This window comes from Nannobrachium achirus, assembly GCF_963921795.1.
Source record: "Nannobrachium achirus genome assembly, chromosome: 13".
Lineage (NCBI taxonomy): Eukaryota > Metazoa > Chordata > Actinopteri > Myctophiformes > Myctophidae > Nannobrachium > Nannobrachium achirus.
In genome coordinates this window covers 31514505-31529087 of record NC_137833.1, presented here as the reverse complement: position 1 = coordinate 31529087, position 14583 = coordinate 31514505, and the positions used below count along the sequence as shown (strand labels likewise).

At 44.0% G+C, this 14583-nt stretch overlaps 1 protein-coding gene across 1 annotated transcript; it reads left to right on the top strand.

Annotated features, from left to right (window-relative positions):
* Window positions 1-865: 865 nt before the first annotated feature.
* synpo2la (synaptopodin 2-like a) lies at window positions 866-12945 on the top strand (the record flags this gene model as incomplete). The annotated part of the gene is made up of 4 exons (XM_080740132.1): window positions 866-967; window positions 5561-5712; window positions 6228-6955; window positions 10340-12945. The coding sequence occupies 4 exons, from the start codon at window positions 866-868 to the stop codon at window positions 12943-12945; spliced, it is 3588 nt and encodes a 1195-aa protein (XP_080596258.1).
* Between the last annotated feature and the right edge of the window lie 1638 nt (window positions 12946-14583).

Genomic DNA, 14583 nt, shown 5'->3' with positions numbered 1-14583 from the left:
TCCATGCATAGCCTTAGCCACAGAACTTAAGACAGGTTGCTGTTGCTACGCTCCAAAAGGACCTCCAGGAAATACTCCCTCCACCAAAGGTCAGACAGCGAACCACCCGCCTATGCACAGCCACGCCAGAACATGCTCTCAGCCTCCCAGTCTCCAATACCTGTTGGCATGGACTGGACTGTCTGTAACCCAATAATATCGGTATAACTAACACTGGTTTCAGATTGTAAAGAATGAAGTGATGATGACAGAACACAACTTTGCAGCAATTCTTGGCTGTGAACCATCACAAACTGGTCATGCTCCCTGCACCTGTGTCTGTAAGGCTGCAGGTCTGGACTCTGGAGATGAGCAGGCAGAACAGTGGAGGTGCCGTGTTCTATTTCTGTCTCTCAGACATGCCATGGTACAGGTCTGACGGACAGGACAAGTGTTCCGTTAGACCCTCCCCTCACTCACATGTAGGCCAGGCAGCCAGCATTCTTCAGTGTAAGCGGACACAACCCCCCCCCCCATAGCTGTGTGTGTGTGTGCGTGTGTGTGTGTGTGTGTGTGTGTGTGTGTGTGTGTGTGTGTGTGTGTGTGTGTGTGTGTGTGTGTGTGTGTGTGTGTGTGTGTGAGTGATTGAGTGTGGGCCTTGGTGCTGGAACGAGGCAGAGAGAGAGAGTGTCAGCCTGTAGACAGTGTAGACAGTGTGGACATAGAAGCGGCTAGAGCTCTCTGAGGGGGCCCTGACCGCTCACCATGGGGCCAAAGCACTGAGGGCCTCGCAGGCGAAAAACTAAACAAACCCAGAAAGGAACGAAGAAGAAAAAATAAGAAAAGAACATAAAAAAAGAAAAGAAAAGAAAAAAAATCCACAAAAATGGTGGCAGAGGAGGTAATAATTACATTGTCGGGTGGAGCGCCATGGGGCTTTCGTCTCCAGGGAGGTGCGGAGCACCAGAAACCACTCCAGGTGGCAAAGGTAAGATGCAGTCTGTAGATAGCAGAGAAAGAAATGGTACTGTGCCCAAAGACATGTTTTGTGGTTTGTGCTGTGAAACATGGATGTGAGAAATGTTGTAGATTGAACAGAGCACCGAAAGGTCAAACATCAGCAGTGAAAGGCTATATTAAGCCATTATTTAAGGAGACGCAAACGAAGTGGAAATGGAATATTGGCAGGCTGCTGTCGTAGTTTGGTACAGGGCCTGAGGATGAGTCATCGACTTGTGAATGGCAGGCTACTCATGCGCAATCACAGCGATGATCAATTCCATGAACTTTAAACTTCACAGCGATCACATTCAGCTGAATCTAGATCAACTCTTTCTCATGAATATGTTTACATGTAATATTCTTTAATATGTCTTTAAATACTGCACATTGTAGCAGAAGTGTTTGACGGGTTAGGAGGTTTTTCATTCTGGTTAGAAGCTGAATATGCTACTCTCCAATCTCCATTACCCATGACCATATCTGGTTTAGCAATATTGTCATGGGCAGATCGGCTTCCATTACGTTGCTGCCATTTGAGCAAAGAAGCTCAAATCACTCCAGCTATGCCAATTTAAGCCAAGGGTTTTCCCTGAAAGCGTGGCTAGGGTGGTAACAACAGTGTTAATGTTACAGATACATTCAATTAATGAATTGAATAGATTAAAAAAAAAATCCTAAGAGCCCCATGGTAAATGGAGAGACTGGAGCCAAACTGCATTTTATCAATTACAATTATTTACATTTACCATTAATATTAGTTATAATTATTGCTCTGACACATTGGTTTTTCATATGTCTCCGAGGAAACCAATAAAATCTACTCCTCAGTAAATCACAGGGAATTCAACATTGTAAAGGAAATACTTACAAGTTTAAATGCGTCATCTGTGTGGGTCACACAGAAACCAAGTCACATTTGACACCTTGAGATGCAGACCACAATTTGATTATTGACCTCCATTGGGAAACCAGAATACCAAAATAAGAATCTGCCCAGGAACACATTTAGACATAACCGCATGTATAAACAGTACTAAAACACCTAACCACTTCAAACCCACACGGTTGAGCGGGGTCCCTCAGGGCTCTATGCTAGCGTATTTTCATTTTCTGAAATTGTGGGGAAAGCTTCAGCTGAGAATGGCTGCATAAAGCTAACAAAGCGAGCTTGTAGCTCTGCTATTTTCCGTGACAGTTTTCCCCACAATACAGACGCTGAGGTTTAAGTGGTTAAACTAATGTGTATAGGAAGTGTCCCTTTTTGTGTGGGGTTATTATATTACATCAAATGACAATAGAACTTCATAATATAAAACTTTGAAGGAACTATTTTACTATAAATACTCAGCTATATATGACAGTGCAGACTCATAAGGCAGTATAGGCTATGCCTTGCAAAGAATATTACTGCTATTACTTCAATGTCTACTAACAAAACTATTACTTTTAAAACTAACAAAAATGTACAAGATAATCATAATTTAGCTTATTTTCATTAACAGCGAAATCCAAATCACCTTTATTCACAGAACTAATTTAAAAACATCATGCTCCTTCTGCTGTTATGATAGCAAAGCAACTGATTAGAAAAGGTCTTGCACTTGCAAGAATGAAGCAAAAGTGATTGCAGCCCACGTGTATTGACTGCATTCATTGAGTAAATCCTGGGGTTTGCAGTGTACATGAAACTGATGAGAACAATGTTTATCATAATATTCATAATTCTTCACTATATTCTGTATCCAACACTAAATGTATACATTTAGATAATTAAGTTGCAAGTACACTGCCCCAACACACATGCACGCGCACGCACAGACACACAAGCACACACAAACTGCTAAGTGTTGACTGAGCAAAAGTGAGGGGCTATTCTTGGTTTAGGAGCGAATGGTCATGGAGTCAGCCAAGGTGTGTGTTACAGCGCAGTACTAAAGAATGTCCTCAAACAATCTTTTCACATGTGTATGATCAATATCCTGTGTTTCATAGAGAATCATGAACAAAGCAAACCCATAGTGTACTGACATCATGCACATACTGCATTAGTCAACTCTACATTCTTTCCTTTCAAAATGACCTCAGGGCAGATTCATTTCATGGCGTATAAGTGGCCAGGTACTAAAACTTCCACTTACTTTAGCTCATTTTGGACTGGTTTAAAATAATAAACTATGCTCTATTAATAATGCTGTGATAACCCCAATACCCCCTGTTACAGGGAAGCATGTTTTTAACATCCTTAGAATAGTTGTTCCTCAAATGGATAATTCAATGTAGAGGTGACCAGACATCCAAAACATAAGAGGGACAGACTTGACAGCAACTCACCTTTTTTGACTGTGGACAGCTGTCTATCTGCCCTCATCAGGGCTGATAATAATAATAACTAGTCCATATACCATACAGTTCCACCCACTGTCCACCCGGGCTATGGGACTGCAACCACAGCTACATATCTCATAGCCTACGAAGACCATTCTGAAACATACCAATAATACACAGCTTCAATTTGGGAAAAGTTAAAAATTGGCTTCTTCACTCTCTTCATTTGCCAATGGTAATTGTGTTCAGATCGATTGGTCAACCCACAGTCGAGAAAAATGGATGAAGAGAGAATGACAGACACAGGGTTCGTCATTATATTATTATAGTAGTATAGTTGGATTAATATAATAGGGACTACACCATGAATTTTCATTTTTCCAATTTGTATGTATTTTTTTTTTGTGTCCCACCAGCACGTTCTATCCTCACAAAGTCCTGTTTCTGACCATTGTGTCTTTCTCAGTTTATGGGCAGATCTATGTAAGCAAGTCTCAGAACGGCCTGAGAAGGAGGCAGGAGGAGCTGGGAGAGGGTTGGGGAGGGGTGGGCAGGCCTGCTGAGCAGGAGGTGGGGAGGAGTGTGGGGCCAAAACTGTCTCAATAGCGCAGTCCTCCCACTCAGGACAAGTTGGTACTGCAGCTGAAAATGCTGAAAGCCAGGCAGAAATGACAGGGGCTCTGTATTAAGGAGTGGTAATTTAGCCTCAAACCTTTTGAAAAATGTTTTTGGGACACAGACAATGTTATATAAATTACGGTATGTTTTAAATGTATGGTGTAGAACCTTTAATACAATTAATATGGAATATATTATATAGAAATACTCTGTTACAAGTAAAAGTCCATAATTAAAAATGTTAAAGTAGCCCACAAAAGTATTGGCATCAAAATATACTTAGTACCAAAAGTAAAAGTAGGCTAATCATTATGCAGATTGTTCCATTTCACAGGTTTCAGAATTGTACTTAAGTACAGTACTAAGATAAAAGTACTTAGTATACTTTCCACCACTGATCACAGAGTGCGCTCAAGCTCATATGAGATTACACAGATACAAATGTCACCTAGTGTAGTAGGTGCACACAGCTTGTGCATGCATGTGTGTTACAATCGAGGTACTGTCAACAGTCAAAACAACCTCCCCATAGAGTACCTCCAATATGATGATGACCTCCACAAACCCTATAGAGTCTAGACAGTCTAGACTCTAGTCTAGACCCTTTAGACATTTTGAAAGTCAACCACAGCTGAAGGCAATAGGCTATCAAACAAGCAATAGACTAAATGGGTGTTTCATTTAAGTGTTATTGTGCCAGCATGTACAACACTGTGCTGCCACACAAAGAAAAATGAATGAAACACACCGTTATTATTACCATCAGCTACAGTGCATTTAACATTCAGTTTGGCTGCTGTGAAAAGTGTCCAGAACTTTACACGGTGAACTATTATATGTTGTGTATTCATTTGTGGCACACAGTCAGTGAAGCTGTTCTTTATTAAGGTGGAGCATGCTGAAATGGCTCACATAGACTAAATTAAAGGTGGGCATGATGCCACAGCCTTGTGCCTCCCATGGCCAGACCCTGGGGCACAATTGGTATGATGGCACCAATTTGAAGATGGCAGCTGGCCGACATCTCCCTGATAAAGTGGCTGTGAGTGCCCCATCAAGCTGTAGAATGTGGTCTATGTCTCTAGCAGGGTCAAGCTGTCAGGACAAGACCTGCCTGTGCCAATCATTATCTAAACCAAGATGACTCAGTCATGTTGCCCTGCAGTGTCCTCTCGTTGTGTGCTTTTCCTCTTAAAAATGTTGGGCAGAGAGACATGCACATAAATATAAAATGGGAAAATTGTACACCCTTGTACACCTTCACAACAGTCTGTCATTTCATAGAAAAGATGTGTTCATGTCTGTCATTTTGTACAGTAGAAAAGATGTGTTCATGTCTGTCATTTTGTACAGCTTAAAAACTAGGTTAGGATGAGGATATGATGATAGCATGTCATTGGTTCTGATCTGATTTTGATGAATCTTGTAGTGGTATTTCTGATCCCATCCAAAACAAAAAACATCATTTTGTAGAAAAGTGTGATACAATAACTAGAGCAGATCTGTAATCTAGCATATGATGTGTGTGTGTGTGTGTGTGTGTGTGTGTGTGTGTGTGTGTGTGTGTGTGTGTGTGTGTGTGTGTGTGTGTGTGTGTGTGTGTGTGTGTGTGTTTTGCCTCCCTCTGCTGGGGCAGGTGCGTAAGCGCAGCAAGGCGTGCAGGGCTGGGCTGCGGGAGGCTGATGAGCTGGTATCCATTAATGAACAACCATGTGGAGGCCTGTCTCATGCCCAGGCCATGGACCTCATCGACAGCTCGCCAGGAATCCTTCACATCCGGGTCAAAAGGTCAGGGACTTAAAGTAGGAGTTGTATGTTCTTAGTTAATATGTAGCCAATAAGTCTATGTGTTGATGTATAAAGATCTTATGATTTCTAAACTAAATTTGAAACTGACAGCTAGCAGACTATTGACAAAAGGTATTACTTCAAAGTTTAAATTCAATTTAGCTTCTGCTCAAAATTGAGCTCAACAGTAGAATTTTCCACGCTTGCTTGGTGGGACATGTCTTATGAATTGCAGCATTAAAGAGTCACTAAAACCCACCCCAAAATCTGTGTGAACATCTGACATCTAATGGTGAAAAGCAGGGTACTGAACTGGCCATCTGCCATTACCTGCTTTTGGCGTCAGGTGACGTCACCATTGGTTGTATTTTTGGAGGTGGTTTGTATGACATAAAAGCCAAATCAATGGCTGCCGTGTGAAGATAGTCATGCTTCACACAGATTTGGGTTTGGGATTCAGTCATTCTATAATCTAGCATTCTTGTCCTGGTGATATCCTGTCTGCTCCTCTGCAGGGCGCCGGCTGGCTTTCAGTCTGTGGTACTTGTGACCCGTGCCCCATCGCCCCGGATCGACAAAGAGTACCGGGCTAATCTGCGCGCCATGTCACCCCCCCGTCCGCACCACGCACCTGTCAGAGAGGTCCACCGAAGCCGCTCCTCGCAGGCCAGTGGCCTGACATCTCCACCGGGAAGCGAGGCGTACTACGGCGAGACGGACAGTGATGCTGACGTGGCGGGCTATGAGAGGCAGCGCCGGCAGAAGCGCCGTAGCCCCAGCAACGCCAACCCCGGGAAGCCGCCGGGACGCACCTCCCCGGAGGGCGGCGAGACCTCCGAAATGAGCGGGTATGACAGCGCTCCAGACGCGCGTGTCTATCCCAGCTTGTCGGATGGGCACGGGGGTGTGGGAGTGGGAGGAGGAGGAGTGGAGGGGCTACCGGGAGTGGCTCGGAGGGAGGTGATCTACCAGCCTCCTGCTCCAGGGCTGTGGTCCTCCCAGACCTCCACAGAAACCTCCTCCATCATTTCCTCAGCAGACGACCAGGGACCACGTGATGGAGCACCGGAGGAGGACAGTGGCTTCCTGGAGCCATCCAATGTACCGCTGGTGTCCCCTGAGAGGGCCAAGGAGGCTCTGATGCTGGGCTCTCGCAGCCAAATGGTGCCCATGGTGGGGCCCGTGGACAAACCAATTGATGAGGAACTCACCACAACCTACATGGAAAAGGCCAAGCAAGCCAGTGAGTATGGTTAAAACCTAACAGTAGTTGCTTGCCAAAAAGAACAGATTTTCAAGCCAACAACTTGAAAATCTGTTAAATTAGGTATAAGATAAATATAAGGGCTTCCCTAAACATAATGGGGTCATTTTAACATCTTCTCTGGCTTTTGTGAGCACCCCAGACAGTTTTTATGTTGCTTGATTCTGTATTTAGATATTTTATATTTGAAGTTACAATGGGCGTTTCTGAGCAAATTCATATCAAATATCTAAATACTGAATCAAGCAGCTTAAAAACTGCCTGGGTTAGGATGAGGATATGATGATAGCATGTCAATGGTTCTGATCTGATTTTGAAGAATCTTGTAGTGGTATTCTGATCCCATCCAAAAAAACTAAAAAAGGGGTGCTCACAAAAGCGTAAATGTTAAGACCCCAAACATGTTTGAAAGTAAAATATCCCAATACATTATTGATCCAAATGGAGAATTACATATTTGACTGCATAGGCAACAGTCTGGGTTGGCTCTCAGATTCTCGTTTTCATCCAGTACCTGACAGTAGATAGATAGATAGATACCTTTATTATCCTGTGGGGGAAGGTACAGAGTCAGACCCAAACAATTTCAAGGCCAGAGCTCTCTCTAAAAGTCGCAACAGAAAAAGGAAATTCCTATGCTTTAGTGTTGGGTAACTTTTTGTCAATACCACGATACTTACCTACTCAACATACTTACATACTGGTACTTACCAAATATGTAAAATACACAGATTTCAAGAGCCCCCTGACCTTATAGATAACACAAGCATACTCACAGATATCCTGTACCAAAACAGTTCTTTCCTATATAAGGAACACATGGAAAGTGTCCATAGCAGTATAATATGACTTTGATCTGAAAACTACGCTCTTGCTCTGTGCTAAGCTGCATTGGGGAGAGAAAACTACTACTTTCAGACAGGTGACTTGCCAACTTGGTCCCTCTTAGAGAGCTGTGCTGGTACAGGATTCTATATTTACCTCCAGCTCGGTGGTCCAATAACCCCTGCGCTCAACCTGGGAGCTCAGAAAAGCATGTACAGCTGCTAGCAGGTGTCAAGTAGCGGTCCAGGGTCCAACTCACTGCACCCACCTCTTTTGCACGCATGTGATTTCTCATTCTGTCCCTCCCTCTCTCAATGGTCCCAATGTTTGGTGCTATTGGCCCTTGATCATGTAACGGAAAATGGATTCCCTTATAACGTTTATGTCATCATGGCCAATGCAGGTTTTAGTTTAACAATAACCAGAATTTAACTGAACGAACTGTGCTAGAACTGTAGTAGGTGGTAGCATGAATGGTAGCTCACCAATACAGCTATTAATAGTTATTCTCATATAACTGTGGTCGGCCACAGATAACAGGCTCTGGATATGAGTTTACTTGTGTTAGATAAAAATGCATTATAAATATGTTATAAAACATTATAATCTGTATATAACACTTTATGATTCTGATTCTAGTTTCACTTAAATACTCATAATTCTTAATGACAAGAACAATAATTGCAAAGCATTGTATAATGACTAACTTTATAAAGCATTACAATACTGTACTGTAAGTGGTCATTGGATTCTTTAAGTAAAAATCACACCCGTGTGAAGTGGAGCTGTGTGTGTGTGTGTGTGTGTGTGTGTGTGTGTGTGTGTGTGTGTGTGTGTGTGTGTGTGTGTGTGTGTGTGTGTGTGTGTGTGTGTGTGTGGATCATGTGTACCGATTTTTGTGACATTTGAAGAAAATATGTAGGAAAAGGAGCAAAAAGTGTGTTTTGGAGAAAATTCAAGATGGCGGAAAATCTATCATGGCGCAAATGGGCGTGGCCTATATGGGGAGATGCGTCATGACCCAAGGAATCCAGGGAAAAAATATTTTTAATTTTCCGACCTACGGTTCAAGAGTTACAGGCCAAAACGTAAAGTGGGGTGTTATGGCGCCACCATGCGGCCAAATGACACAATTATTTTTTATTTAATCCTTGAAATCATTATGAACCTCCTCTCCAAGTCTTGAAACTCTAGCCCCTATGGTTTGCGAGAGACAAATAATTGAATGTGAGTTTTTGCGATTCCCATTATAAGTCAATGGGGAAAATTAATTCACTAATAAATTAATATCAATTAAACTATTGAACCTTTCTCTTAGCAAGTTACTAGCCCACGATTCCCGAGTAAGCCGGTCGATTTGACATATGGCGCGAGTGTGTGGTGGCAAAACTGTGGGACTAGTAGCGTGCCGAAGTTTAGGAAGTTCAGGCTACATACAGACACACACACACACAGACAGACAGACCCACACGGCCACGTATAGGGAGCCTGTGCTTCACACAGCTCCAAAAATGACTGAATGTGTAGATATAAAGCACCCAATGACCACTTTAATAGTGACCTATAATCATACTATAATGCATTATAACAGTAATCATAATGCATTATAAAATAAATATAATGTATTATAATGGCTGTCCAGGAGTGACCAACCATTATGAAGTACCGGTATTATGGTATTTGACCTATGATGATTTTGCATTATGAGTATTTATAATTAACTATAATTAGTTATACAGTGTTATAAGGGGATTATAATGCGTTGTATGTATAATAATTCATAGTGCATTGTAGACATGGGCTTCATAGGAAGTTTGTTGACGCAGACAATACTATATACTGATTGATCATATGTGACCAACTTTTATAAAGGCTAGTTTTTAGAAGTCAACGAACAATACTTGTTAGTAAAGACCAATTTTCTATCAGCCATAAGAGTCCTTGGAATAGGGCAGGGTTGGGCTATTTGAAGTGGATGGGCTACTTTAAGATGTAAAATAAATTTACTGTGCTAATCCCTCTGGCTGTCACTGAGTTCAAGATTAGCATTCAAATGCCCTGCTCAGGGACACTGTCAGGGACAAATTAAAACCTGGCTGTGGATATGAGCATCTTAAGAGTTTGCCTGCCTGTGTTAATCAGCTTAATGCTGCAACAAGTTAAATGCCATACCTTTACTGTTTGAAATTCACCTACTGTACCAGTAACCTTCAAATAGGACCTTCCATTAGCTTGCAAATGCATTGGATAAAGATAGATGTCACAGTACCTGAAGCTAGTAAGGTACAAATATATCCTTCACCCAAGCTAATGTGAGAAGCCTCACATTTGACCATTGTTCATGGTTGAAACTGAGAACATCAATGTCAACCCTTTTAATGCTCTCCAAATATGCTTTTTCCTCACAGTACATTTTCTAGAAGAGAAAAGATCCACTTCTCATGAAGCCATTTTGTATTTTTGAATGACATGGAAACTGATGAAAACCATTTTTGAAGTGATTATGATTTTTAACACCTATGACTTTTGCCCCTACAGAGTTGAACCGAGGGGAAACGTTGATTGACAAGAATGTGAAGGAGGCCAAAACCAAGTGTCGAACAATTGCCTCCCTACTGACCGATGCTCCCAACCCTCACTCCAAGGGCGTTCTGATGTTCAAGAAGAGACGGCAACGCTCTAAGAAGTATACCCTCACCAGCTTCGGTAGTGTGGACGAGGATATGTGTCAGGAGGACTCACAGGAGGAGGATGGGATGTTCCCTGGGAGTGAATCAGAGTTTGATGAGGACGGCTTCTCAGCAGTACCTGACCCAACATGGGACAGTGACTACTTGGACATGCTGGATAAGAGGGCAGCAGCAGGTCCTGGGGGTCGTGGTGATGGGGCAGAGGATGCAACCAGTCCTGGGCTGAGTGACTCCACAGGGAAAGGTGCGCAACTGTTTGAACAGCAGAGAAAGAGAGCTGCTGAGCATGCAAAGAAAGTGGCAGCTGCACAGCCTCAGATTCCTGCACAAGTCCAGGTCCAGGCCCAGGAGCAGCCTCAGATGTACCAGTTGCAGCCAGAGATGAACCCGCAAGTTCAATCACAGCCTCAGCACTTGCCTGTCACTTTCCCAGCACTTTCCCCTATGGGCTTACAAGAAGAGGCCCAGCCAAGGCAAGTCCAAACAGCAGGGCCAGCTGCTGCTACATGCTATAGAACAACTAATGGGGACATATCTTACTCTGCAGTAAGCATGGGTAGCATGGCGATGTCTTCTCCGCCTGTGGCAACTAAACCAGCCACGGCCTCAGTCACTATCCTGACCGCTCCCGCACCGCCAGCGGAGACACCGCTGCCAGAGCTACCTTCCAGTAATGTCCTCAACAGAACTGCACGTCCCTTTGCGCCTGGTTTCGTTACTAACAGATCCTCCACTGCTCCCGTGGTATTCCGCCCAGCTACAACAAAGAGGTCCCAGCGCCCAGCCTCAGCAGCGGTTTTGCCATCAACGTTCTCCACCTCTACAGAACCAGCCTTTAATGTTCCTTCACAGCCACCCACTGGTCCTCCATCAATGTTTTCTTCACCATCGTCTGTGCCTGGAGGTCCCTACACTTCAACACCAGCATTCTCTGTTGCCCCACCAAATCCAGCCCACTTTAGATCTGTGGAGATGATTACTCCTTTAGTGCCCACTGGGTCAATGCCCCCAGCTCCATATGCACCAATAGCTCCAGCCCCAGTTCCTACCATGCTCCAATCTCAAGTCTCATCTGCTCCCGCCCCGCCTCCTCCCACAGTTGCCCCAATGTCTCCAGTCCAGGTGTCAGTAGCCCAGTCACCCCCAACCTTAGTTTCTACTGCTCCAGTGTCTGTGGTCTCTCAACCAGACACCACAGCCCCGACCCCAGTACCATTGTCAACAAGACGTACAGGCATTTTACTTGAGTCACGGCGGCGCGGCGGTAGGCCCAGACCCATGTTCAATGTTCCAGAAGTCAAGAAGAACTCCCCCAATCCTCATCTACTAAGCATGGTGCAGAACCTGGATGAAAGGCCTGTCAGACACAGATACGGGCCACCTTCTGAAGCTAATGATGCAGAAGAATATGATGAGGATGCTGAAAAGGGCAGGATGCCTCCTCCAGTGGCACCCAAGCCACGAGTCATCCATGAGAGCCCTCAGATTCCTCACGCAGAGGGAAAGGGGGCCCAGCTGTTCGCCAAGAGGCAGAGTCGAATGGGCATGTACGTGGTGGACACGCCACCCGAGACCCACTACCAACAGGAGGTGTCCACCACACACCCATCGGCCCAACCCTATGACACCTCACACAATGCCCCCTCACAGTGGAAATACTCCCCCAACATCCGGGCACCACCACCAATCGGCTACAACCCACTCCTAGCCCCCTCTGTCCCTGTTGGGCCCCAGAGAGATACAACCAAACCTGAGAGCAAGGCTAGAGGAGGCGCGGCCCCCCAGAGAGAAGGAATCCAAGCCATCGATTTCATGAGACGGCAACCATACCAGCTCAATCCTGCGATGTTTAGCTATGGGGGAAGTGCTGCTAACCTGTCAGCGATGCCCTCTTATCACACCCAGAGGCAGCAGGGTGACCACACTACAATGGTTGGTAGCTCACTAGCCCAACCCAGGCAGATCCCTGTTAAGGCGGCACGTGTCTATGAGATTAAACGTTTCTCTACACCTACACCAATGACAGCACCAACACTGTCACCCAAAGTGATCCAGCCGCGTTCAGCCACCACCCTTGGAGACCGTATTTCCCGCTCCAACATGACCTCCCCACCTCCTGTGCTTCGCGCTCCATCTCCTGCTGCACCTACCCCAGCTTTTGCCCCAACTTCACCTCAACTACGCAATTCCCAACCAATCGGCCTACCAAGCCTTCCAAAAATCTCTGCTCCCCCTGTTCCTAATGCTGTGCCCAATGCACTCCCTACACCCTACACTCCCGTGTCGTACAACACCGGCCTCCAGTCAGCCAAGCAATTCCAGAGTGCCCCCGAGCTGAGTTTCCTTGCCTCCTTGCCCCCACTGAAGCCCAATCCAGTTCAGGTGGCTAGGCCTCGGTTTGTTGCCACCAAAGGGGGCATCCAACCCCGCGTCTGGAGGCCAGGGGCAATGTGAGCAGGAATCTAATTAGTAATACCAGTCTTGGACACAATCAAATGTCAACCACTAAACTACATGAGAAGAAATGAAGAGAACCTTGTGTTTTAGTCCAGAAGGTCCAGGAACTGACAATGCTTTATGCAATGTGTGTGAAAGGGAATATTTGATTGTAGACCAGATAAGCCTAGACAATCCTTTGCTCAAAATGCTGCTCCACATATGTATGTTTTTGCTGATACAGTACATGTATTTACACATTTATTTGAGTTGTTGTCAATAACGAGGATACATCACAAATGCTACAATAACTTATAAAATGCCTGTTTCTATTTTTTTAACTTAAGATATCTGAAAACAAGAAATGAATGGTGTAGGTCTTTCTTTGAGTGAAATTAACTGTAACAACTACTAACAGCTGCTAGGGAGTTGATCAAGTGGTGGAAAATCACATGGCCGAAGAGCGCACTGATCAGAGAAGGTGTTTTTCTGCTACTCAATAATATGACATTTTAGTTTTAGTTTTTTCATTTTTATTCATATTTGCATGACCGACCACGCGGTGTCATTTTTTGGTGCCTTTGTAAAAGCCTACATCCTGGTCTTGTCAACCCAAGTGTCATTAATGTTATTATGCTTGTTGTCAGCACTGATTTCATTTTAGTTGCTCTTACTTGTTTCTGGCATGGGCCACACTCAACAGGTGCCCTGGCTGTCACATTATATAGCTACCGTCACTGGATAGAAATGCTTGTGAGTCACACTTGGGCAAAAGCAGACCTTCTCTGTGCCAGTGTGCCATGTTTGGATGTATGTCACTCTCATCTTGTATTAAACCAATGGCACTAACGATTGAACGTGTTTTTTGTTTTACCGAGAAGAGAAGGGCCAGATGACTAACAGAGGCACTGGCATTAAAAGATGGGTCAAAGGTATGAGAGTGACTGTGGATATGGTTAGATGCAGGACATCACAGGGCCTGCTGCATGATTGTAAGGGCTTACAATTTAGCCTGTAGGTTGAGTTCTCCATTGGCATAGTATGTGGTTTTGTTCAAACATCAGGCTACCCATCATTTTAAAGGATAGAAATGGGAGCAAAAACATTGGACAATATGCCACAAACTGACAAAAGCGAGACATCTGATTGGTTAATGGTTTTGGAATACCACAGCCTGTAGAAATGAAAAGACCGTGTCTAGGAAAGTTTGGATTCTGTAGCAAGGTGGTGCAATAGGAAGAAAGAGAGGGAAAAAGGCACAGAATTCCAATTATGCCGGTTTCTGTAAGTAAATGAGAAGGAAAATTGTTATGATGCCGTACAAGTTTGAATGGCCAATACTTGCTTGAGGCAATGGCTTTGACTTTTGGTAACCAGTGAAGTTAATATAGAAAAGGTACTAGAGAGATGAATGTGTTCTTTTTAGTTGCAGGGAAATTGACAGTGAAGTGCTGAAGGGGATACTTTTTTGTTTTGTTTTTTATCATTTCTAAATATAGCAATTAGCATTATCTCAGAGCTGTATCTTGTATTAATTGTATATCTGCTAAAAAAAACTTAAAAGCTGTGGATATCGTTTTTTGTTGATGAGTAAAATTATAAATAATGTGAGTGTTTCTGGTTGTAGCTAGATTAATGAATATAAAAATGTTTGTG